The 24138-nt window shown below is 50.6% G+C and overlaps 1 protein-coding gene across 2 annotated transcripts; it reads left to right on the forward strand.

Moving 5' to 3' along the window:
* Positions 1–479: 479 nt before the first annotated feature.
* On the forward strand, positions 480–22564 carry SEMA4A (semaphorin 4A). Of its 2 annotated transcripts, XM_031436110.2 has the most exons (15): positions 480–558; positions 6884–7054; positions 8289–8521; positions 9450–9512; positions 9762–9860; positions 10091–10196; positions 11043–11159; positions 11523–11647; positions 11812–11984; positions 12637–12787; positions 18014–18194; positions 20042–20160; positions 20270–20427; positions 20751–20851; positions 21244–22564. In XM_031436110.2, exons 2-15 carry the CDS (start codon positions 6913–6915, stop codon positions 21834–21836), a joined length of 2361 nt encoding a protein of 786 aa, XP_031291970.1. In that variant the 5' UTR covers positions 480–558; positions 6884–6912; the 3' UTR covers positions 21837–22564. The 2 variants fall into 2 exon arrangements, with proteins under 2 accessions (XP_031291970.1, XP_031291972.1); XM_031436112.2 differs by lacking the exon at positions 480–558 and having other exon boundaries at positions 6684–7054; positions 8361–8521.
* Positions 22565–24138: the final 1574 nt, after the last annotated feature.

Genomic DNA, 24138 nt, shown 5'->3' on the forward strand with positions numbered 1-24138 from the left:
CCCCCCTTGACTCTGAGGTACTGGCCTCCCCTCCCCCTCTGGAGCCCTTACAATCCTTGGGCTGATTCTCCGTGCTTAGTACCAGTCAGTGCCAGCTGGCAGCTCTCACCGGAGACTGAGGTGGCACGAATATGGGGGGTGGGGGAGTGGGCAGAGGCCCAAGGGGAACAGGGGCCAGGATTTGAGGAGGTGGTAGTCATAAGCTGGGTGGCCAACATGGGGGTCACCCGAGCTGAAGGAAAGACTAGACTGAGGAGTCGGAGGGTTTCCAGGGGGTTAGAGGAGGTGTCAGACTCCCCACTCTGGCCCTGTGGTCCCTGGCAAACCTAATCCTCTCCCTACCACTCACTTTCCTTTACACCCACCCCTTTAAGCTGCCCCTAGCTAATTCTCCTTGGTTCCTTTAAGAGCTGCCTGGGAACTGGGGCACTGGAGGGGGCTGGCAGAGCCCCCACCCCCTCCCCCTGCCCTGCCTGCCTCTGCTCCACCCCCTGCCCAGTACAGATTCTGCTGGAAGTCTTGGACGCCTGGGTTAGGGTCTCCACTGCTGGGCTAGGGGTAAGGCTTGAAAGTGGTGGGGAAGGGGGACCGTGGTCCCTGGGGTGGGATGGAGGTGGGGGCGGGATGCCAGCTTCCTAGCACTAGGGACATGGAATGTCTCTGTATACGGGGTCCTCTGGGTGGTCCTCCAGCCTCAGACTAGGAGAAGAGCAGCTCCAGGGATCTTGAGGGACAGAGCCTAGAGGGCAGGATGCCTGGGTCTCCTCATGCTCCACTCCCCCATCTTATTTTCCTGGGATTCTCATTTGCTAACCTCCATCGAACCATTCCCTGCCCCTCCTGCAATTAAAGACATAGGGCCCTGACCCCCTGTCTTCCCACAGATGGGGAAATTGAGGCTAAGCAAACCAGAGGAAAAGGAATTGTCTGTGCTGCAGCAGGAGAAACTGAGATTAGGCTGCAGAAAGGTTCTCTGTCCTTCTCTACCCCAGAGAACTAGACACAGGGAAATTGTGTGTCCAGCTCATGCCAGCAAGTTTCTAACTGCAGTCACACCACTGCCCGAGACTAAGTCCCTGGTCCCTCATCAGGACTAGTTAGCTTCTTCCTGGAAGTTTGATTTCCATCTGTCAGGGCCAGGAGAGGCTTCCTGAAACCCAGCTGGGTAACCTGGAATGAAGTGGAGCCCACGGTGGCAGGGGTGGGGGTCCTCTGTAGACCTCCCTACTTTACTCCCTTGGATTATTTCAGAAATGTAGCCCCTTCCAGTTCTGCCACAAAGACTGAGCCCAATTCCCCTAAAAGAGAAGGAGATGGGGGCAGGGACCCAAGGACACCCCCTGGGTATAAAGTCCTTCTGCAGTCTAACCTTCCTATTACAGCCCTAGCTCCGTTTCCTCGAGTCCCTGCCACCTTGATTCCAAATCATTTCCTCCCCTCCTGCCATGTGCCCCTGTCCTGGGGGAGAAGAGCCTGGATGTGTAGGCATACTCTGAGTCCCCAAGGCCTCCGGGCTGAGGGCGCAGAGGATGGCGTGGCAGGAAGTAGTGGGGGAGGTGAGAGCCGCTCTGCTCAGAGCCTACTTCTGCTTTCAGCACATGCCCTTCTTACCCTGCCCCAGACAGAAATGCTCACCTATTACCCTGGCCCAGACCTAAAGGGGAACCAGGCTTTGCCTGTGAAACCCTCGGCCCGAGGGCTGGCCAGAACCAGCACACCCACTTTCATCTTCTTAAAAATACTAAATCTAGAGGTGAGTCCTGCTGCTCCCAGGTAGTCTGAAAAGACATCATTTTACCTGTGTGCATCAGAGAGGGCAAGTGCTCTGTCCCGGATCACACATCAAGATATAGGTAGTTAGGCCTGGGATCCAGGGCTCTGGCTCCCCAGCCCCATGGTGCCTTTTTCAGTTTTCCCACAGGCTGAGAAAGGCCAAACTGGAAGGGGTTTTTCAACTCCTGATTTTACCACTAAAGAAGCCGAGGCCCAGTGGGGATAGGAAGGAGTTCTGGTAAACAGTAGCTCAGGATCAGAACTGGGAGAGGACACCAGGTCCAGCTCCCAAATCTCCCACCCAGACCCCTGCTTGCCTCGCAGATGGGAAAGAATACAGGTCAGGCTTATCTCTCTCTCTCTCTCTTTTTTAATGCCTAGCTGGTCTAGACCTCTGGAAAGTCTGAAGACAGCCCTCCATCCCTCCTCTTATAAAGCACAAATCTTCTCCCCCTAATAGGTCTCGGGGTTTAGCCAAAGAAGGCTTCTGGAGGAGCCATCTTCTTGGGAAGGTGGCTCAGGAAGAAATGGCAGAATTTGAACCTGTCTGGGGAGCCCTTGCCATGCAAGGATAATATTAATAGAAAAAGCCTTCTGAGGCTTCTTGACAGTGACCCTGTCTCCTGGCTTATTTGCACAGATATTTGTATGTTCATTTGCATCCTCACCAGCAAACTCAGTTTGCCTGAGGTCAGGCTGGCTAGCATCCAGGTGTGACCCCTCTATGTGTATATATATACATTCCCAAGGGAAAAGAGAAAGCCCAGAGAAACTGACCATAAAGAGAATTGGCCTTTACTGACCCCCCTGAACCCAGCTGGGGAACATCTGCACCGTGGTGCCTGCTTGACAGTGAGCAAGGGAGCTGAGCAAGGACCCCCAGGGGCTAGTGTGCCCCCTCCTACCTCCCCCACATCTGGAGCCCTTCCTCCCACACATATGGATCCAGTAGCTGCAGAAGGTGGGGCGCAGGGGGACACGGGTAGGAGGAGGAAGAATATGGGGAGATTCTAGTCCCTCCTACTTAGAGATGCGGTTGCCATGGTGACTGAGGACCAGTGAGGCGGGATGGGGTTGGGGATGGGGGGCGGGGGTGTGGCAGGGACGAAGGCACTGGGAGACAGGAAGCCTGGCATTCCAGGGGGAGGCAAACGTGGTGGCTGCATCTCCAAGCTCCAGGTAAGGAAGAGGGAGCGCTGACAGTTCAGAAAGGAGGGGGCGGGCCATTGTCTGGAGCTGGCTCTGCCCTGAGGAGGGGGCAGACAGAAGGGGTCGGGCCATTGTGTTCAATACTCAGCTCAGCTTCCAGCACTAGTCAGACGGGAGGAGGAAACCTAGGAGGCACTGGGTAAGGGGTTAGCCGGGACTGGACTGGGTGGGAAGCAAGCAGGCTGGAAGAGAGTGGGGACGGGAAGAGATGGGAGGATGCTGGGGGAGTAGAGGCTTGGGGTCATCCCTAGTGCCTTACACACAGTAGGCAGTTAATAAATATAAGTTGATTTCACTTTCTTGTGATTATAAAACGAGGGCAACGAGGGGCAGGGCAGGGGGGCCTAAAAAGAGAGCCGGGAAGCTGCTGTTCTCCAGGACTGCTCTTTTGGGGCAGAAAGCAGAGGTGTTTGGGGAAACTGAACAAGCCGGGTCATTGGCTCTAGGAGCCCCTCCCTCAATGAGATATCCATGCTCCCTCGGAGTGCAAAAGAGGCAGAGCCCCTGGGGTGAGCATGGGGTAAGGAAGAGGAGAGACATCTCCATCTCCCCTCCCATATCCACCCCCACATCTGGATCTCTATCCTGGCCAGAAAGGGGCTACTGTTTGATGTGGTCTAAGGTCTGTAGGGGAGGAATTGCCACTCGGGGGTCGGGGTTGAACTCAGCATTGTTGTCATGGGCTCCAGGGCTTACGGAGAAAGGAGTTGGGAACCCCAACATTGGGGTTATGAAATGGCATGACCCCTATGGCCTGGTTCCTGAAACTTTGACTGGTTCTTATGGCCACTCCACCTGAAAGGCTGCCTGACTCCAAACCCAGGGAAGACACTTCCCTTCCCTGGCCTTGATTTCCTCATCTGTACAGTGAGGGAGGGGGTGGGGCTCTGTCAGCTCTGAGCATCTTGAACGCTGCAGGCAGGACCTGCTATATCATTTGCAAAGCCCAGTGCAAAATGAAAGTGTGGGGCCCCTTGTTCGAGACCAAGACTTTCCAGACAGCAGCAGTTGAGCATTAGACCAACTGTGGGCCCTTCCACAGGTCTCGTGCCCAGGAAGCCAGACCTAGCTGTGGGCCCTGCAAGTTGCAGCAAGGGAGATGGCAGTGCGACTTGGGGTCTGACTCCTGCAGCTCTGGTGCAAGGCAGTGATAGGGGGCAGGGTGCCCTTCCTCCCCTCCAGGCCCCTCCGTGGAATTAGACCAGGAGGATCTTGTGGAGGCAGAGAGCGGTACGTGTACATGATGGCTTTTCTTCAGAGACATTTCTATTCCCTCTTGAGTCAGGAATCACCCCAGAGATACTGTTTCTTAGCCCAGAGGAGCTAGAACTTGCTACCCCCCATCTTCCACACTTGCCTTCTCCATCCAAGTGGCTCAGAGCTGAGTTTCCTGGCCAAGGCAGGAGTCGGACTCCAGAGACAGTGTGGTTAAGGGATTTGCTCTCCAACGAGGCAGATCTGAGTTTAACTTGGCTTCTGGCTGTGTAACCTCCTTAGCCTCTCTTTCCTCATCTGTCAAATGGGATTATGGTGGTACCTATAAGCTAAAACTTTTGGATAACCAAAGCCTAATAATGCGAACTTCATATTTGCCAGAGAGGCTGGGGAAAAGGAGAGCCTGTACCAGAAGGAGAATTCCTGGGTCCCTAGAGAAGGAGGAACTAGGCTCAGGGCATTGAATCTAACATTTCCAAAGAGATGGAAACAGGGCAATTGGGGCTGAAATCTCCTCCCTCTACCCCCACCCCCCACATCAGACCGCTTTCCAGAGACCCATAAGCCATTTGGTTCAAGCAGAGAGGCTCGAGGCAGGGTAGGTTCCTAATCTGAGCTGGTGGGAAGGACTGGGGTGGGGAACATGGAATGTGGGGTCCAAGTGGAAGTTTCCCTTGATCCTGACAGTCTAGAAATTTTTCTCTGGGTGGCTTGGCCCATGGCTTCTCCCAAGGGCCTGGCAACCAGCCTCCATGAGAGTCTGGGGGGTCTTAGGCAAGTCTTGACAGAAGCAGTTGTCAGGAGGGGTTTGGCTGAGATCAGCCCTCAGGGAAATCGAGGGAAAATGGGAGCAGAGAGAGGGAAGAAGGCTGAGCCGGCTCTGACAAGGAATTCTTCTCAGGAGGAGCCTAGGCTGTAACATCACCCTGTAGACAGGTGCTGTGGCAAGAGGGAGGGAAGTTACACTACAGCGAGGACTTCCTGATCGTGAGGAATGTGCGTTTAAGAAGGAGCTGGGTTATTTATTGGAGTCAATTAGCCCTGGGATGTCTGTGCTCTGTAACCAGCAGAGTCTCGGGCTGAGTGGGCAGGCAACTACCCACTTTATAGGTCACGGAGCCCTCGGTGCTGGATGCCTCATTAACCCTGCGTTATGAGGTTCCCCCGGAGCCTTCAGGGAGGGGTGAACAGCCACCATCGGGGGTTTGGGTGTCTCAGAAGTATGAGCTCAGATGGGAATTTTTCTGGGCCTCCTGCTGGCCTGATGCTGCCTTGAGTGATGGAAATAAGACTACAGGAGGAATTTCCTCAGCAAAGCCGAATGCAATTGTTTTATTTTTTAAAGACTGTGGTCAGGTTGGAATTGGGAGGTTTGAAGGTTAGACTACTGCAGGGACTTCCCAGCAGGTTAGGAGTGGAGAGACCCCACCTTGTGGGTAAGTGAAAAGAGGAATATGAAATACAGTGTCATGTCTCCTCTCTGGGAAACCTTGAGCAAGAGGAGAAACCACTGCTAGGCTGGTTAGACCTGATGTGACATGCTGGAGGGGCAGGGGAATGGCTGAAATGACCTAGAAACTTTCTAGCCTTTTAAACTCTCTGGATAGACAAGGTGAGAGGACTGGGAGAGAGGTGTGTCTCCTTTTATTCCCCTCCCAATCCACCAACTTCCGCCCAAACCAGGGATCTGTCATAACTCGAGAGGTGGAAATTCTGGTTTCCCTTGCCCAGAGGTTCCAGTGCTGGCTTTGCCACTATGGGTACCTGGAGGGCCGCACTCCTGGCCCAGCCAGGCTAAGCCTTCCATCCCCTGCCTCTGGGGCCTGGGAACCCCCTCTTCTTCTTTCTCTTGGATGGCACCCCTGCCCAGGAGTCCAGACGCTTGGTTCCACACTGTGGCTGGCTCAAGGGTACGTGAGATGAGGTGGGTGGCTTGAGGGGTGCCGATCCCAAGGGAAGGTTATGCAGAGACCCAGGGAGACTGACAGCAGCACAGGGACCAGGGAGAGAAGGGCAGCTGCGGAGGCTGGGAGCCAGCCAGCCTTTCCTCGCCCTGGCCACTTCCCGCGTGGTGCTGATGGCCTGCCTGGCAGGCTGGACTCTCACCTCCTCCCTGCAGGAAGAGGCGTGTAGGCCTCAGCGTCAGAGACCTGAGCCCAGCTGGGGCTGGGGGAGAGATCAGAGCAGGCCAGTTCAGCCCTGGTCTCCCTGATTGGGTCATCAGAGGGCAGGGCTGAGTAGGAGGTCCTGGGAATCAAGAGATCTGATAGTGCCAGGAGAGTCGGGTCGTAAGAATCTATATTGTGAGTGCAGGAATCCTGCCCGGGACCAGGCATTGATTTGGGCTCCGGACTATGGGAGGAGGGAAGGCAAAGAATAGATGGCAGGAAGGACTTCCCTGAGAGTAAGGTGAGAAAAGGCAGAGCAGGGCTATTGGTGCAAAGAGAGCGGCAGGGCAGGAAGGAAGCAGTTGGGCTCCTACCCAGAGGGCACAGTGTGGCAGCAGGATGAGGCCCATGAGGATAATGGAAGTGAGACTCTCTGACGGCACTCCGGAGAGGAAACTGGCCTGTCCCCCTAGCATCCCCACCACACACACTTCTGCTGCCTGGGCCTATCTGATTGGTTCCTGGGGGGGATGTGGTAAGGACTGCTCACGCAGAGTGCCCGGTGCCTGTTTCCCCAGAGCCGTCTGGTGACAGCCTCTGGCTGAGCATGGCCCTCCCAGCCCTGGGCCTGGAATCCTGGAGCCTCCTGGACATTTTCCTCTTCCAGCTGCTCCTGCTGCTGTTGCCACCGTCGATGACTGTGGTGGGTGATGGGCAGGGGCCCATACCCAGGGTCAAATACCATGCAGGTAAGTGTCTGATGGTCAGGAAGTGTGGGGATGGCAACGCCAAAGTGGAGGGCTGTGGAGGAAAGAGAGAGGGAACGGAGGGTGAGCGGGAGGAAAACAGACATGGAGAAACCAAGACATACTTGCCAGGGAGAGATAGAGGGCCTCAGAGAGAGATTGAGAGAGAGACAGAGTGAGCCAGAAATAGGGAGTTGTAGGGGCGGGATCTCCTAGGCCTAGCTGTCTTTAGCATCTTTCTGGGACAACCAAAGGAAATACATGTTGCCCATTGATGGAGGGGCCTCCTCTGTGTTGGATGCTGGAACTCAGCCTCTGCCCTCAAGGTGCTCATAGTCCTGAAGGGGAGGCAGGTGAGCAATCAGATAATCACTACTTGGGGTGATCAGTTTAGTGACTGAGAGGTTTATGTACAGTTCTGGGGAGGCTGGCCCCTCCAGTACCTTGCCACATGTTTCCCCAACTCCTCCTCTTGGTCCTGTCTAAGACTCTCTGAGCCCCTAAAGGTAACAAGTAGCTAGTCGGTCCTCTAATGCAAAAGTGCAAATGTGCTCGTGAGAGAGGACTTGAGAAGCTCCTCCCCCCTTGCTGACATGCCAGGGGAACAGGGCACGCACCCCTCACCCCCGCCACACTACGGTGATGGGTGATGGAGAGACTTTGGGGAGCCTTCCTCCACCAGCTGGAATCCCGTGCCAAGGTGACATCCAGGCATCCCCACAGGAACCTTTGGGAAAAAAGTTTCCTTTCTATTCAGCCTATGGCAGTGATTCTAGTGGTGGAAATTTCCTGCAGTAGAGGAGAGGAAAGTGAGGCTGGAGAGTGGGACCCCTACAACCCACAGCTGCTCTGACACTTAGTCCTGTCTCTGTCTAGTTTTCATGTCTGTGGCTGCCAACACCTTCCTGTTGGTTTATCTGCCTTCTGTCCTCCCCCACCCCACCACCAGTGAGGGCCAATTTATCCTCCCCACCAGCCCCCCAAGCCTGGAAGATCATTCATCATGCCTCACTTTATTTCCTGTCCCTTTGTCTGTCTCTTGGGTGCAGGCCACCCTCCCCCAGCCCCAGCCTGTCATTACCCTGTGTCTAGCTGCCTCTCCTCTCTACTGAGAGCACAACACACAAAGCTCCTATGGCTGCCAGCAGGGTGGGGTGAAGTGGGGAGCTGCTGACGAAGAGTGGGTCCAGCTGCCAAGGCCTGGGGAGCACACTCTGCCAACCCTTGCTTCCCCCAGCTTTTATCTCAGAAGTCAGCTGCTTGTCCACCGACTCCTCATCACTCACCCCGTCTCACCACCTCTCAACAGGGGATGGACGCAGAGCTCTTAGCCTCTTCCACCAGAAGGGCCTCCAGGATTTTGACACTCTGCTCTTGAGTGGTGATGAAGGCACTCTCTATGTGGGGGTTCGAGAGGCCATTCTGGCCTTGGATATCCAGGATCCAGGGGTACCAAGGCTGAAGAACATGGTGAGAGGTCAAGGAAAGGCCGTGGGCTGGGAGTGAGGAGGGGGGCAGTAGCTGCCTTGCACCTGGGCTATCTACGCATGAATAACCACCCAATTGCTGTTGTCTATAATCAGCAACTATCAGCTATTCTTGAGATAGATGGATATATATATCTGGTCCGTATAACAGACAAGAAATACTATAGTGGCCTCACTATTCACTGGTGTCATGACTACTGGCTGAATAACATTAATTGCTAAAATGGCTGATGTGGAAATCATTGACAAATGAGAGAAACATTGACTCAAATTACATTAATAATGTGATATCCACCCACTGGTAGAAATAACTGAAGCTTCTGTGTTGAATTACACTAACCCACTAACGTAAACAATGTGAGAGAGAAAGGGGGAAAGAAGGAATAAAGGGAGGGAGGGAGCTAGCAATTACTGAGCATCTCCACGGTTTGTGTTTCTCCCTGTGTGGTCTGAGGGCCAACTACACATAAGGGATGCCGATTAAAAATGCAGATTCTCTGAAGTGTGACCCAGGAACTGACATTTTAAACAATTTCCTCAGGAAATGTGTAATTTTCCAACTGCTACTTTATATACCATGCACGGCATTCAGTGCTTTCCATATGTTACCTAGTTGTGCCCTCCCGAAGCCTATGCAGTTGACCAAGATCACTCAATCAGGAAGCAGCTAAGCCTAGATTCAAACTCAGGTCTGATTCCATGTTCTACCATAAAGCTGTGTCCTATGAATATCTGTATCATCAGAGCAATAGCTGGGGTTACAAAGTGAGGTTGTGATCGCCCATCAGCATGTAACTAACCATGATGCCTGCTGGTGATTTCACACCAGAGCTAAGAAGGGGACAGCAGGTCAGAGCTAGAGCTGAAGACCTCATTCCCTTTATCTCCCCCTTCCCAACTCCCCACTTCAGATACCCTGGCCAGCCAGTGACAGAAAAAAGAGTGAATGTGCCTTTAAGAAGAAGAGCAATGAGGTAAGTGGAGGTGGGGTACAGGGGTTCTTGTGGAGAACCCTGGTGTCCCCAGGATGACCTCAGGTGGGGCAGGCAGTAGAGGTTGCTTGTTTGCATGATTATTTCCTGCATCATGTTCTATAAAGACATACAGAGAAGGCGTCAGTATCACCCAGTCCTTCTCCCTACTAGGGAGTGAGGGAGCAGCCTCTGGGGGCCCAGGAGTTTGGCACAAGTGCCCAGGAGGCCTGAATTCTCTGTCTCCCCCAGACACAGTGTTTCAACTTTATTCGTGTCCTGGTCTCCTTCAACGCCACCCATCTCTATGCCTGCGGCACCTTCGCCTTCAGCCCTGCTTGTACCTTCATTGTGAGTTATCTGGCACCAGCTCTTAGGCCCCAAGCATCCCTCCTCACACCTACTCCCAGCCCATCCTCTGCAGCTCTGGAAAACTCTGGTCTTCCAGATGCAGGACCCTTGTGAGCTTCCTGGCCTCAGGCCAATTTCCCTCCACATCCCCTTCCCTTCCTCCCTCACACCTCACATTTCCCAGACATGAGACTCTGGCGTTCTGGCCCCCAGCCACTCCCCTCCTCCAGGAACTTCAAGATTCCAACCTGTTGCCCATCTCAGAGGACAAGGTTGTGGAGGGGAAAGGCCAGAGCCCCTTCGACCCTGCCCATAAGCACACAGCTGTCTTGGCAGGTGAGTATCAGGTTTCCTGGTCCGTCCCAACATCTGTGTTCCCAGGTCATTCTGTGACATATGGAACCTGACAGAGTTTCCTGAAAGGCAGGGGACAGAGGGAGGGGAAGCCAGAAGCCTCAGAGCACAAAATCAGAGACAGAATCAGGCACCCCAATCCACAGCTCCTGCTGAAGCTGCTACAAAGCAGGTTCAGCAAGGCAGATGTGGAGAGATACACAGAAGCAGGAGGGTCAAGAAGGGGTCTCAGGCAAAGAGGCCTGAGATTCAGTCATTTGTTCAACAAATATGCGCTGTGTGAACATCTCCTCTGGTGTGCCAAGCACTGTGCCAGAAACTAGAGGGATTGCAAAGAAGAAATTATGGCTATGTCCTCCCCCCACCCCCAACCATTACAGACTTCCCCTCATGACTTCCTGAAGGCGATGACCTTTGATTTTCGAGTGGGACCTTGAAAAATAGGTAGAAAGGCAGGGAAGGTGTTCTAGGAAGAGAAGGGTAGGATCTAAGGTTTGGAAACAGAAAACACAGCCATCTTCAGGGAACAATGAGTGATTCTAACTGGCAAGTGTTTCAGCTGGATGCGGGAGGGAGCAGCCAGAGAAGGACTGGAAAAGTGTCAAAACATTTCAGGCCATAACGTTGGCCAGTCCCTGTGGGCAGAAGTACCTAAGGTGGGTGCTCAGTGGGAGATTGTGAGCTGGACTTTGGGGCGCTGCAGGAAGGTGTAGAACAAATGAAGGAAGCCAGAGTCTGGTGTGAATGCTGACACCAGTCAGAGGCCGGTCTCAGGAAGGCAGGGGCATCCTCCAACTGATGAGGTCTCCCCTCCTCTCCCCACCCTAGATGGGACGCTCTATTCCGGCACCATGAACAACTTCCTGGGCAGTGAGCCCATCCTGCTGCGCACGCTGGGATCTCAGCCAGTCCTCAAGACGGACATTTTCCTCCAATGGCTGCAATGTAAGGACCTGAGTCCCACTCAGCACAGGTCTGGCCCTCTTCCCCAAGTCCCAGGTGCTGTTAATTCACTCAACTGTCATTTGTTGAGGCATGATATGTGCAAGGCAGTACAGGTAGGCACTGGTGGTACAGCAAGGAAGAAGACAAAGCTCCTGTCCTCGTGAATCTTTCATTTTATGTAAATAAATTAAAGACGTTATCAGTCGCTCCCCACCTCCACCCCCCCACCCATGGTTACGCTTCGACCATATGTGGGACCCAAGGTATCTTGTCTCCTGGCCTCCTGAGCCAAGGGATTTCACCAGGGGGAAGCCAGGGCACACAGGTGCTCCATCTCTCAACCTATCTGTCCCATCCCTGCAGCGGACGCCTCCTTCGTGGCATCCATCCCTTCAACCCAGGTTGTCTACTTCTTCTTCGAGGAGACAGCCAGCGAGTTTGAGTTCTTTGAGAAGCTCCATACCTCCCGGGTGGCCAGAATCTGCAAGGTCCGCAGCCTGGGCGGGAGGTGGGGCTGGCCGTGGAGAAGCCAATGGGGATATGGCAGAGGCGGGGCTGAGCTCGTAGGGCCCAATGGGAGCCTGGAGGGGCGGGGAAAAGGGCTGGGTCACGCTGGGCAGGGGGCGTCCCCTGACTTCTCTCCTGTGGATAGAATGACATGGGCGGGGAAAAGCTGCTGCAGAAGAAGTGGACCACCTTCCTGAAGGCCCAGCTGCTCTGCGCCCAGCCGGGGCAGCTGCCCTTCAACGTCATCCGCCACGCTGTCCTGCTGGCAGACAATTCCTCCAACGATCCCCATGTCTACGCAGTCTTCACCTCTCAGTGGTGAGCAGCCAGCCGGGAATCTGGGGGCTGGAAGCGGGATTTAGGGCCAGCATCCGTGTTGCCCTCGCTGGCCAAGGAGGGTAGGAACTCACGTGACCCGAGCACATATTCCACACTTCATATAGGAAATCTTTTGAGATTTCCTTATAAACAGGGTCTGGTATCTATGGCATCCAGAACCGACAACATGGTGTGTGCCACAGTCAGGTTAAAGAGAACAGGAGAGACAGACCTTTCATCTCCATAGACCAGGGCTGAAGGAATAAAAATAGTCTTGTAGTCAGGCTTTGGTTGGTTATCTGAGAAGCGGGAATACGTGCGACCCCAAGGAGACGGCTTCATCCAGAGCCTGTCCCAGAGCTGATTACACTGCCCCTCCCATTGGCACAGCCCAGTCTGGGCAGGACAGGCAGGAGACACCCCCAGGGCCTGAGCCCCAATTAATTCTCATTAAGGATAATCACACCTCAGATCCTAAGACAGGCTAGGGTCTGAGGCTCTCCTAGCCCTTATCACCCCAGCTGGGGGCTGACCCAGCCCTTCATACTCCTGCCATGTCCTGGGGTTTCTCACTGAGGGTGGGGCAGGGCTGGAGGAGGTGCTTCCTAGTATAGCAGAGCTTAGAGACAGTGTCCCCTCTGGCTGTCTCCAGGCAGGTCGTTGGGACCAGGAGCTCTGCTGTCTGTGCTTTTTCTCTCAAGGACATCCAGCGTGTCTTTGAGGGGAAGTACAAGGAATTGAACAAAGAGACTTCACGCTGGACGACTTATGGGTTCTCTGATATCAGCCCCCGGCCAGGCAGCGTGAGTACTACCCCTACCCCAGCCACTGAGCAATGCCCTCCTTCCCTCAGACTCATGATATCCACGCCAAAGCACCTATCAAGGCATAATAAATGCCCAGTAAATGTTAGTGCTCCCCATGAACTCAAGCTCTCTCTGCTCAGATATACACCCAATCAAGCTGCCCAATTCCACAGGTGTCCAACCCCATCCTAAACACAGAGCAGCCCCTGCATCCACCCCAGCTAAATGCACGCGGAATACCTGGGTATATCACTAAAGAAACAAGGGGGCATCTCCATCTGCATTTCTTTTTTTGTTTGTTTGGGGGAGGTAATTAGGTTTATTCATTTATTCTTAGAGGAGATACTGGGGATTGAGCCCAGGACCTCATGCATGTTAAGCATGCGCTCTACCACTTGACCTATATCCTCCCCCTTCACCTGCATTTCTTATTTAACTTTTGTTTTGTTTTTCTATCAGAGTTGTATATGCACACCATTTAAAGAATCATAGATCTACATGGTTGGTTACAAAAAATAACCCTATACCCAATCTTCAGCATTTTTTCCTCTCTAAAGACAATTACCTTCAACTATTTTAGCTGGTTCTTTTGGTATTTATCTCCAAATCTCTAAATACTTTATTGCTACTTCTTTTTTTAATTTTTTTTTGGGGGGAGGGGGAAGTAATCAGGTTTATTTTTATTTATTTAACGGAGGTCCTGGGGCTCGAACCCAGGACCTTGCGCATGCTAACCCACACTCTACTACTGAGCTATACCCTCCCCCTTATTGCTGCTTCTTGATATTTCAGTTTCAGGCAGTATCTATCGAATTCCCATTCTGGATGGTGAGGATTTAACCATGTTCCCCTACCCCCACCCACTCAGTGATATGCTGGAGCTGGCTTGCAGCAACTAACAAGAACTCTTTGCATATCTTTTTTCAAATCTGTGTCCAGTGACATTACACTGATAACTTGAAATCAGCCATGGTGGGGATAATACATCACAGAAATCAATGAATGCTCCAAATCAGGACTCCCCCACCCATCACCCCAGACCTGAATTACCAACACACCACTGCACCCACCCCTCATCTCCCAACATAGTTTTATAGTAATTTGGGTTAGATCAATATTTATTTTATGATCCATTATTCAAAACTGAGCCAGATAGTAAGCCACGATTACTTTTCCTTTTTGCATAATTTTACATTTTCCTTGGGGTTACTAATTGTTTTCATTTCTTTGTTTTCTAAGCTCTTATCTTTAATTCAACCCCAAACTCTTCCTCAATTATCTGAATCTCTTCTAAAAACAGACCCATTAGATATTCTAACCATTTCATTTTCCTGGAAATCCTTCCTACCCGTGGCAGTCAGGACTAGTAGCCCTCTACATCAAGAGCACAGCTGCCATCCTGGAATCTTCCTTTGTCATCATCCTGGGCATTCCCTTTGCCTCTTGTGATAGTTTGGTGTTTCTTGCATCCCACGGCTTCCTCTTTTTTCTTTTTGTCACTTTTCTTATTTTAGTGAAGGATAGCCTCTGGAGATTCCTGGAAGGGATACATGGCAGGTAAATTTTTTGGAGACCTTGAATGTCTGAAAATGTCTTTACTCCACATGCACATTTGAGAGTTTGGCGAGGTGTATGTAATTCTATAATAGGAATAATTTTCCATCAAAACTTTGAAGTCTTACTCTATTATCTTCTAACTTCCAGTGCTGCTATTGAGATGTCTAAAGCTGTCCTGGTCCCTAGTTCTTTGAATGTTACCTTCGCCCCCCCCCCCCCACTGTAATCTTGTGTCTTTTTTATGTCTGTGGTTGTTTTGAAATTTCATGATACTGTGCTTTGATGGGACTCTGTTCATTTATTGTCTGGATATTCAATTTGCTCCTTCAGCCTGGAAATTTAATTCTTTTCAGCTCTAAGTTTTCTTTCAACATATATTTTTTGAGGCCATGTTCCACCATTCTAGGCCCTGGGGGGTACAGCAATGAATAAAACAAACAAAAGTCCCTTTCCTCCTGAAGCTGCCATTGTTATGTTAGAATGTTTTCTTGCTCCTTTCTGAACCTCCTGAACTGGTCCTCTAACTTTTCAAAAAAAATTTTTTTTTAATTTTCCAAGTCTTTGTTTTTGTTCTACTTTCTTGGGAGAGTGCCTCAATTTTATCTTTCGATCTTTCTATCAGATTTTAACTTTCTCCTATTTAATTTCCTAGATTTTGGGGGGGAACTTTGGTTATGTCTTTTACAAAAATGTTCTGTTAGAGAGAATTTCAAACATATGAAAATTAGGCAGACTAGTATAATGCACCACCATACATCTATCAGGCAGCTTCGATTCATAGCCAATCAAACTGTTTCATGTATACATCACCTACCTCCCCTCATATTATTTTGAAGCAAATTCTGGACATCATATTATTTCAGCTGTATTAGTTTCCTATGGCTTCCATAACGAATTACCACAAACTTGGTGTCTTAAAACAACAGAAATTTATTCTCTAAATTCTGGGGGCCACATGTTTGAAATCAAAGTGTCAGTAGGGTTGGTTCCTTCTGGAAGTTCTGAGGGAGACTCTGTTCTATGCCTCGCTCCTAGCTTCTGGTTGGCTGCTGGCAATCCTTGGTGTTCCTTGGCTTGTAGGCACATCACTTCAATCTCTGCCTCTGTCATCACTTCGCCTTCTCTCTGTATAGCTCCTCCACTTCTCTTATAAGGACACTTGTCATTGGATTTAGAGCCCATCCTAATCCAGAATGAGCTCATCTAGAGATTTTTAATTATATCTACAAAGAACTTTCCTCCAAACAGTCACAGTCACAGGTTTTAGATGGACATATCTTTTGGGGGGGCTACCATTCAACTCACTACATCATCCATAAGTATTTTAGTATGTGTCTTGAGAAGATAAGGGCTTAGGGAAAATAAAACAAAACAAAACACAACCATAGTATCATTATAACAAAAAAAAATTAATAATAATTCCTTAATATAATTAAATTTTCAAATTTCTAACAGTCTCATAGATGTTAGAAGAGTTTTTTAAAATACAGTTTGTTTATTGGAATCAAAATCCAAATAAAATCTGTAAATTTGGATTGGTTGTTCTTTTCTCTCTCTTTTAATCTGTATGTTCCCTTTCCATCGTCTTATTTTCTCTTACAATTTATTTGTTATGTGGAATTTTCTACAGTTCGGATCTTAATGATTTTGCATCTCTGTGGTGGAATTTAAAAGGTTTATGTAAATTCATTGGTGGTTAGATCTAGAGACTTGATTTGATTTAGGGGAGCACAACTACTTCATTGTGGTAGGGTTGCCTTCTTTCAGGATGTATGTAATGTCTGGTCACACTCTTTGAAAAAAAGAATTCCTCTTTTGTAGCGTTATGTTCTTGTTTCATGGGTGCGCTATCTTCGTTCTTCTCTCTCTTAAGATAGTAATGATACTTTGCTGTGAAGTTTTCTTTTCTCTGAATCATTTCTGTTTCCTGTCAGGATTTTGTTTGTTCATTTTTTCCATTGGTTTGTTTTGATCTCTTCCATGTTCATGATTTCACTCACATGTCTGGTAATCTTTGGCTAGCTATTCATGCTTAAGAGGGAGGGGACCATGAAGCTGTTTGGAAACTGCGCCCCTGGATGTGACTTGGCAACTTGAGCTCCATGATAGCTCCCCTGAGGACAGTCTGGCTGGGCTGCTTTGTTGGGGACCTTTAATGTCAGTATCTTTAAGTCTTTCCTTTTGAGCTTCTAGTCAGTTTTCCTGGAGTGGACTCTTCTAGTCTTCTGCTTGAAGGGAGATGGTCTGGCTCCTGATCTCTGGGAGCCACGGGGAAAGAGGGCTGGGTATGGGGGAAGAGTCCAAGCAGGTCCTATGTCTACCTGCACTTAATCCCTTGCTTTCATGATGGTGTCCCCTCTTTGCTGTCCTCCATCCAGTGTGCTTTACCCTCTCCAGAGCATAAACCTCCAGTCTTGGGCCAGGGTGTGAAAGGGACAGTCACTCAGCTGCATGGAACTGGGACAAGATCTACTTGCTTCTTAAACAGACTTTCAAATAATCTTCTTTATTCAGTCCCTCCTTTACCCCATTTCCAGAGGTGATGGGGCCACTAATTCATGAACATTAAGAATTCTGCCTTGTAAATCAGGTAATTTTGGGTTATCCCTGGGCTGGCTTAAGAAGATTTTTTTTTTCCTGCTAAGTCTTTTACTATTTGTTCATTTGCTTTCCAGCTTCCCAAATGTGGCAGCTTTTGCCTCCTCTTCTGTTCTCCCCATCCCTGTAGGTTTATGTCTTAAAAAAAAAATCCCTTTGGGAGGAAGTGAGAGTACGTGTATGTGCTCATTCTGGCATCAAAATGAGATATAGATGTTATTACATCACTTTACAGATGAGGAGATTGCAGCTCATAGAGGTAGGGTAACTTGTCTGAAGACACAGCTTATAGGTGACAGAGCTGGGCGTAGCATTAAGACAGTGCTCTTGGAAAAGGAGGATAAGAATCGTGACAAAAGAACAGGACACAGGTGTCCTAGAGCCACAATACGCTGGTGTTGGCAGGGCCATTCGACAACAGCTGGTCCAACCTCCTCATTTTTTGGGTAAGGAAAAGGAGGCCCAGAATGGAGAAGGGACTCTCCAAAGTCATGCATCAAGTTCATACCAAACCATAATGAGAAATACTTTCTGCTATACCCCCCACCCCGCATTTCTGCGACATTCTTCATTCAATCATTGACTCAGCAAACATTTATTGGGCACCAACTGTGTGTTGGGTCCTGTGCTAAACCTGGGGTTACAGACATGAGTTCAGAGTGGTCCTTGCCTGCAAGGGACCCTCACCCTGTTTCCTGCTGGTGGCCAGGTATCCTTGGTGAAAGTGATGATGATGAAGGTAATAACAGCCAACATTTTTCAAGTATGTACCTCATGCCAAGCGCTATTCTAATTGCTTTTCATGTATTAGAGCATTTCATCCTCACAGCAAGCTTATGATGTATTGGTAATAAGCCCATTTCACTGTTAAGGAACCTCAGGCATGCTGAATTCAGAGGCTGGAATTCAAAGCCAGGCAGAGTTCAGCTTTAATCAGCATCCTGAAATGAGGACTGCCAAGAGGGAGGGAGGCAAAGGAGATTAGGGGGAGAGGGAGGGAGAGAAGAGACAGTGGGTGAGTTTAAGGGAAGGAGGAAACTGACCTGATCTGCCTTCTTCCCCCTTCAGTGCTCGGAGGGCCCCTCCTCTGATAAAGCCTTGACCTTCATGAAGGACCATTTCCTAATGGATGAGCCAGTGGTGGGGACACCCCTGCTGGTGAAGTCTGGTGTGGAGTACACACGACTTGTGGTGGAGACAGCCCAGGGCGTCCATGGGCACAGCCATCTGGTCATGTATCTGGGCACCAGTGAGTAAAGGGCTCCAGGGCATCCCTCAGGGGACCAGAGCAGGGGCTGCAACTCAGGTTGAGGAGGGGAACCTTTGAGTTCATTCGCTCATGCATTCATTCACCAAATGTTTTCTGAGCACCTACTAGGTTCCTGGCATCCTGCTGGGCTCTGAAAATACAGTGGGGAACAAAACAGCCCTGTCCCTGCCTTTTCTGAGCTTTCAGTCTGGCTGGGGAGAGGAACACAGAGGGCTTTGATGGCCTTAGCAAGAGCTATTTATCTTACTGGGGAGACCATGCTAGAGAGGTAAAGAGATGAAGAGTGAGAGTGGATAGAGGGGGAGCCAGAAACAGTAGAGATCATGCTTCAGGAAGCTTGGCTGTGAAGGGGAAGAGAGGGAGGGGAGGTAACTGGTAGGGGTGGGGGGATGTCTAGCCAGCATTCTTTTTTAAAGGTGAGAAAGATCTAGTAGAGAGGGAGATGGTGAAGAGATGGGCAGGTAAGGGGCTAATTGGCAGGTGAAGTTGCAGAGGAAGCTGGAAGCCACAGTCCAGCTCACAGGTAGAGGGCCTGGCTGTGAGTGGAAGAGGGACAGCATCTCTGCTGGGATAAGAGTGAAGGAGTAAGAGGTGAGTGAAGACTGGAGGAGGGAGTGGGTAGACTGCAGGGAGACGGGCAGGAAGCAGGGGGAGCTCTCTTGTGAAGGCTTTTGTGTTTTCTATGAGGTAGAAAGACACAAGGTCTTGATCTGGGATTGAGGAATGGAAAAGGCGGGAGGTTTGAGAAGAGGGGTGTAGATTCAAATACTCATCATGGAAAGAAGGAAAGACAGTCAGTGGTGGGGGATATAGAAGGTTGCTAAGCATACATATTGAGGGCCTGGTTGAGGTGGATAACCTTGAGCTTTAGTGGCAGAAACCCAACAGTTTCATTCATTCTTTTAGGACGTAAGCTATGTATATATTGGGTCTATAACAGAGAACAAAACAGACAGAAATCAAGGTCCTTTTGAACTACATGGGGACAGACAATAAACATACTGAATGAGTCAATTACTTAATGCATTATGAGATTAGCAAACAAATAGAGCAGTGTGAAGGGTAGTCAGGAATGCCAGTTGGGGAGGCAGCAATTTTTATTTTTATTTTATTGAAATACAGCTTACAATATTGTGTTAGTTTCTGGTGTACAGCAAAGTTATACATATACATACATATTCTTTTTCATATTCTTTTCCATTATGATTTATTACAGGATATTAAATATTGTTCCCTGTGCTATACAGTAGAGCCTTGTTGTTTATCTATTTTATGTATAGTAGTTTGTATCTGCTAATTCCAAACACCTAATTTATCCCTCCTCCACCCCCTTTCCCCTTTGGTGACCTTAAGTTTGTTTTCTACATCTGTGAGTCTGTTTCTGTTTCATAAATAAATTCATTTGTGTTATATTTGGGGAGGTAGCAACTTTTAGAAGGGTGGTCAGGGTAGACCTCACTGAAGTGCCTTTGGGTAGAGACACTCGATGGGAGTGAGGGAGGCTGGTGATGTGGTTTTCTATAGAAGCGCTCAACTGTCCACTGCCCCATGTCCATGGAGAAAGCAGACGGTTGGGTTCCTCCAGGGATGGAGTTTTATCGGCGCTTGCAAAGGAAGGACAGAGGCAAGAAATTTCCAGCCATTTACAAGAGAGCTCAATCTCCATGGCATAGAGGGAAACGGTCTGACAGATCTGTGTCCAGTGCACGTTACACGTCCGAGGGAACTTTCTGACAGCTGGGGAGGCCATCTGGACTGAGAGCAGGAGCACGAGAGGGGTCTGTAGATGGGGTGAGACAATTTCAGCAATCTCTGTCTCTCCGTAGGCACAGGGTCCCTCCACAAGGCTGTGGTAAGTGGGGACAACAGCGCTTATCTGGTGGAGGAGATCCAGCTGTTCCCTGCCCCTGAACCCGTTCGCAACCTGCAGCTGGCCCCCACCCAGGTGGGAAAGGGTCTGGTCATCAGATGGCCTTCCAGTGGGGTGGGCCTTGGGGGCGGGGTCCTTACTGGGTATGGCGGGGGCGCCCTGACACTCTCCATCTCTCTTCCAGGGCGCAGTGTTTGCAGGCTTCTCAGGAGGCATCTGGAGGATTCCCCGAGCCAACTGTAGTGTCTACGAGAGCTGTGTGGACTGTGTCCTTGCCCGGGACCCCCATTGTGCCTGGGACCCTGAGTCCCGAATCTGCCGCCTCCTGCCCACCCCTATCCCGTGAGTGCCAGTCCTGGATGGTGGCTGGTGCTGGCCTATCAGGACCCTAGTTACCCAGCTTATGCTCCGGGTCTTCCTCTCTCCAGATGCTATTAACACATTCCCTCCAGGATCTGCCCTCTTGCAGTGGGCTCCTTCAGGGATGGTTTGCACCAGGCAGTTTTGAAGCTGCTCCTGCGCATCCTGGGTTTCTCCTCCTCTCCTCTCTTTTCTACCTTGTCTCCTCTGACCCACTTTTTTCCCCACTGCACTTCCCTCTCTTGCTCCATCCTCTTCCAACTTTTGTTTTCAAGGGATAATTTTTGCTTTCCCTTCCTTTTCAGGAAGTCCTGGAAACAGGACATGCAGCAAGGGAACCCAGGGTGGGCATGTGCCAGTGGCCCCATGGGCAGGAGCCGCTTGCCTCAGAGTCGCCCCCAGATCAGTAAGTATGGGACCAGGCGAGGTATAAAGGCTCAGGAGGACTTCTGGGCAGGATTGGGCGCTCCTGCCTCAGTTTCTCTCCCCAGCACCTACTCTGCTTGAGATCTGAACACCCAGAGTTGGGATAGATTGGAGTGTAGACTATAAGGAGGAGGGACAGGAATTCTAAGCTGGGATTCAGGATTAAGGTTAAAGTTGGTTTTGGTATCAGAGTTGGAATCAGATGGACTGAGGATTCGTTTGGGGTCCAGAGTGGAGATAGGGAAGAGGTCAGAGTTGGATTTGGGAGCTGAAATGAAAATTGGAGACAGGAGTTTGGTCCAAATGTAGGGTAGAGACTCCCCTCTGCCTGCCTTCTTCCCTTAATCTTTTGCCCCTTTCCTTCACCTACAGTTAAAGAAGTCCTAGCTGTCCCCAACTCCATCCTGGAACTCCCCTGCCCCCATCTCTCAGCTCTGGCCTCTTACCACTGGAGTCATGGGACAGCAACAATCCCAGATGCATCTTCCGCAGTCTACCGTGGCTCCCTCTTGCTGCTACTGCGAGATGGGGCATGGGGGCTCTATCAGTGCTGGGCCACTGAGAATGACTTCTCATACCCTGTGGTCTCCTACTGGGTGGACAGTCAGGACCAGCCCCTGGCCCTGGATCCTGAACTGGCGGGCATTCCCCGGGAGCGTGTGGAGGCCCCGCTGACCAGGGTCGGTGGCGGGGCTGCCCTGGCTGCCCAGCGGTCCTACTGGCCCCACTTCCTCACTGTCACTGTACTCCTTGCCTTAGTGCTTTCAGGAGCCCTCATCATCCTCCTCGCCTCCCCACTGGGGGCACTCCGAGCCCGGGGCAAGGTCCAAGGCTGTGGGACCTTGAACTCCAGGGAGAAAGCCCCATTAAGCAGGGAGCAGTGCCTCCAACCCCCCAAGGAATGCAGGACCTCTGCCGGTGATGTGGACATCGACAACAACCTCCAGGGCACTGAGGTGGCTTAAACTCTGGGTACAGGCTGCGGCTTGTTGAGTAGGGCAGGGTGCCTGGCGAAGATGGCTGGAGGGACCTAGAGCAGTGCAGCCCTGACTGGGGTGGGAATAGCGCAAAAGACCACCTTTCTCCCATAAGAGGAGCATCTCCTGACACTCTGTGCCACCGAGAGCACTCGGTGGGGCCGGGCACAGCCGCCTGACTCCTCTATGGGACTCCCTTCTACCAAGCACGTGGTTTCTTTAACGGGGGCTGCCGCAGACCCGGACCTCCGCTGTGATAGGAGGACTTGGCGAGACTCCTTCAGTTCTGGCCATTCCAGGACCCTCCAGAAACCTATTGCTGCAGGAGACCCTAAAACACCAAGCATCTAAGCCACTGTAAGATAGCACACGCTCCTGGAGACTCCACTCTGAAAGCAGCTGCCACCTCGGACACCAACTCTCCCCTCTACCAGGGGTCCCAGGACTCTGCAGGGAGAGGCTCCCTCCTGCTCCTCTTATCAACACAACTGTGAGCCGGGGAGGTCTTTCCTGAAGTCTGACCTCCTTCCTTCCTGCTTCAGTTGGGGCTGATTTGCTCCGTTCCAGCCTGGCTAGAATGGCAGGGGTGATCTGAGCCTTGTTCATACTTTTTTCCCCGGCTGCCCCCTTGACCTCTCTCCTCTCCTTTTGTTTTGGGATTCAAAAACTGCTTGCAACAGACAGTTTATTTTTTATTAAAAAGACAAAGCTTAGAACTGGTGCTGTTTTTGCCGGAGCAGAGTGCTCCAGCTGAGGAGTGTGGGATGGAAGGGGAGCTGGCAGTCCAAGGTTTGTGGGGTGATTGTTCTCTCAAATTCCAAACCACCCCTTTTGCCCTGCCAGCTCCCTCCCAGCCCCCAACCAGCCCCACAGTCCTTTCTTCCACTCCAGGCACTGCTAGAGAGTGCTTCCAACTTTGCTTTTGGGGCCAACACACGTTTGTGTGTCTGCTGGCCAGGCAACACCTCATCCATCATGGACTCCGTGCCACAGCCCCACAGTGGCTGTCCCCAGCTCTCCCACACTTCTCGTGACTCCAGCTCAGCCCCCCTTTCCCCCTGCAGCAGTTGGTTTCAACTCCTGGTGGACTGAATTTATAGAAAGACCATGCAGCCACCCCCATCCTGGCCACATCCTTCCCAATATCTGACAAACACTCTGTCCACACCCCCTTATCACCTTCCCTCTCTCCCTCCTGTCACGAAGGCACGTGTCCCTCCTCCAACCAAGACTAACCAGGGCATCTGCCCTTCCTCTGTGCCAACCTCCCGCCACCTCCACCACCAGCATCGCCCTCCTCACTTTATTACTCTCTCATCTTTAATCTCCTCTCCCACCCACGGGTGTGCTAGGTGTTGTCTGTACCGGGAAAACACAAAGCAATAATCCTTCCCACAACTCCACCATTTCAATCTATGCCCTCCACCCTCACTGGCTCACCCTTTCCCGTTACTACTGAACACCAGGTAGAGTCTGTTCTGGCTGCCTCGCCAACTCCGTGCCCAATGTCACCCTCACCCTCTTTAATCCCCTGTGGTCTTGCTTTTTTCCCCACCTCTGTGCTCAAATGACTCTCATAATTTCCCATAAGCACTAACCGACCTTGACCTCTATGCAGTCTTCACACCTTGGCCACCTTGTTCTTCTCACAACTCTCTTCTACGATGGCTTTTTCTTTAAAAATTTTTTTCTAAATTTTAATTGTGGTAAAAAGCACACAGTAACATAAAATTTACCCCCTTAACCGTGTTTAAGCATATAGTTCAGTAGTGTTAACTATATTCACATTGTGTAATGATCTCTAGAACTTCTTCATCTTGCAAAACTGAAACTCAGTACAAATTGAACAACAACTCCCCTCTCCCCCTCCTCCCAACCCCTGATAACCACCATTCTGCTGTCTATGAGGCTGACTACTTTAGGTACTTACTGTAAATGCAATCATACAGTGTTTGGCCTCTGCTGACTGGCTTATTTTACTCACCATACTGTCCTCAAGGTTCATCCATGTTGTTGCGTATGACAGGATTTCCTTCCTTTTTTAAGGCTGATTAATATTCCATTGTGTGTATAGACCACAATTTCTTTATCCATTCATCTGTTTGTTTGTTTTTTGGAGCAGAGAAAAGTTTCTTGCAGGGCCAGGCAAGTAAGACAGGCAGCTCGTGCTCGAAAAACCTGAACTCCCCGATGGTTTGAGGGGAAGTTTTCCTAGACAAAACTTGGTGTGAGGGCAGCAGGGTGTGTGACTTCCTTCTGATTGGTTGGTGATAATGTAACAGGGCAGTGT

This window comes from Camelus dromedarius, chromosome 23 (assembly GCF_036321535.1).
Source record: "Camelus dromedarius isolate mCamDro1 chromosome 23, mCamDro1.pat, whole genome shotgun sequence".
Lineage (NCBI taxonomy): Eukaryota > Metazoa > Chordata > Mammalia > Artiodactyla > Camelidae > Camelus > Camelus dromedarius.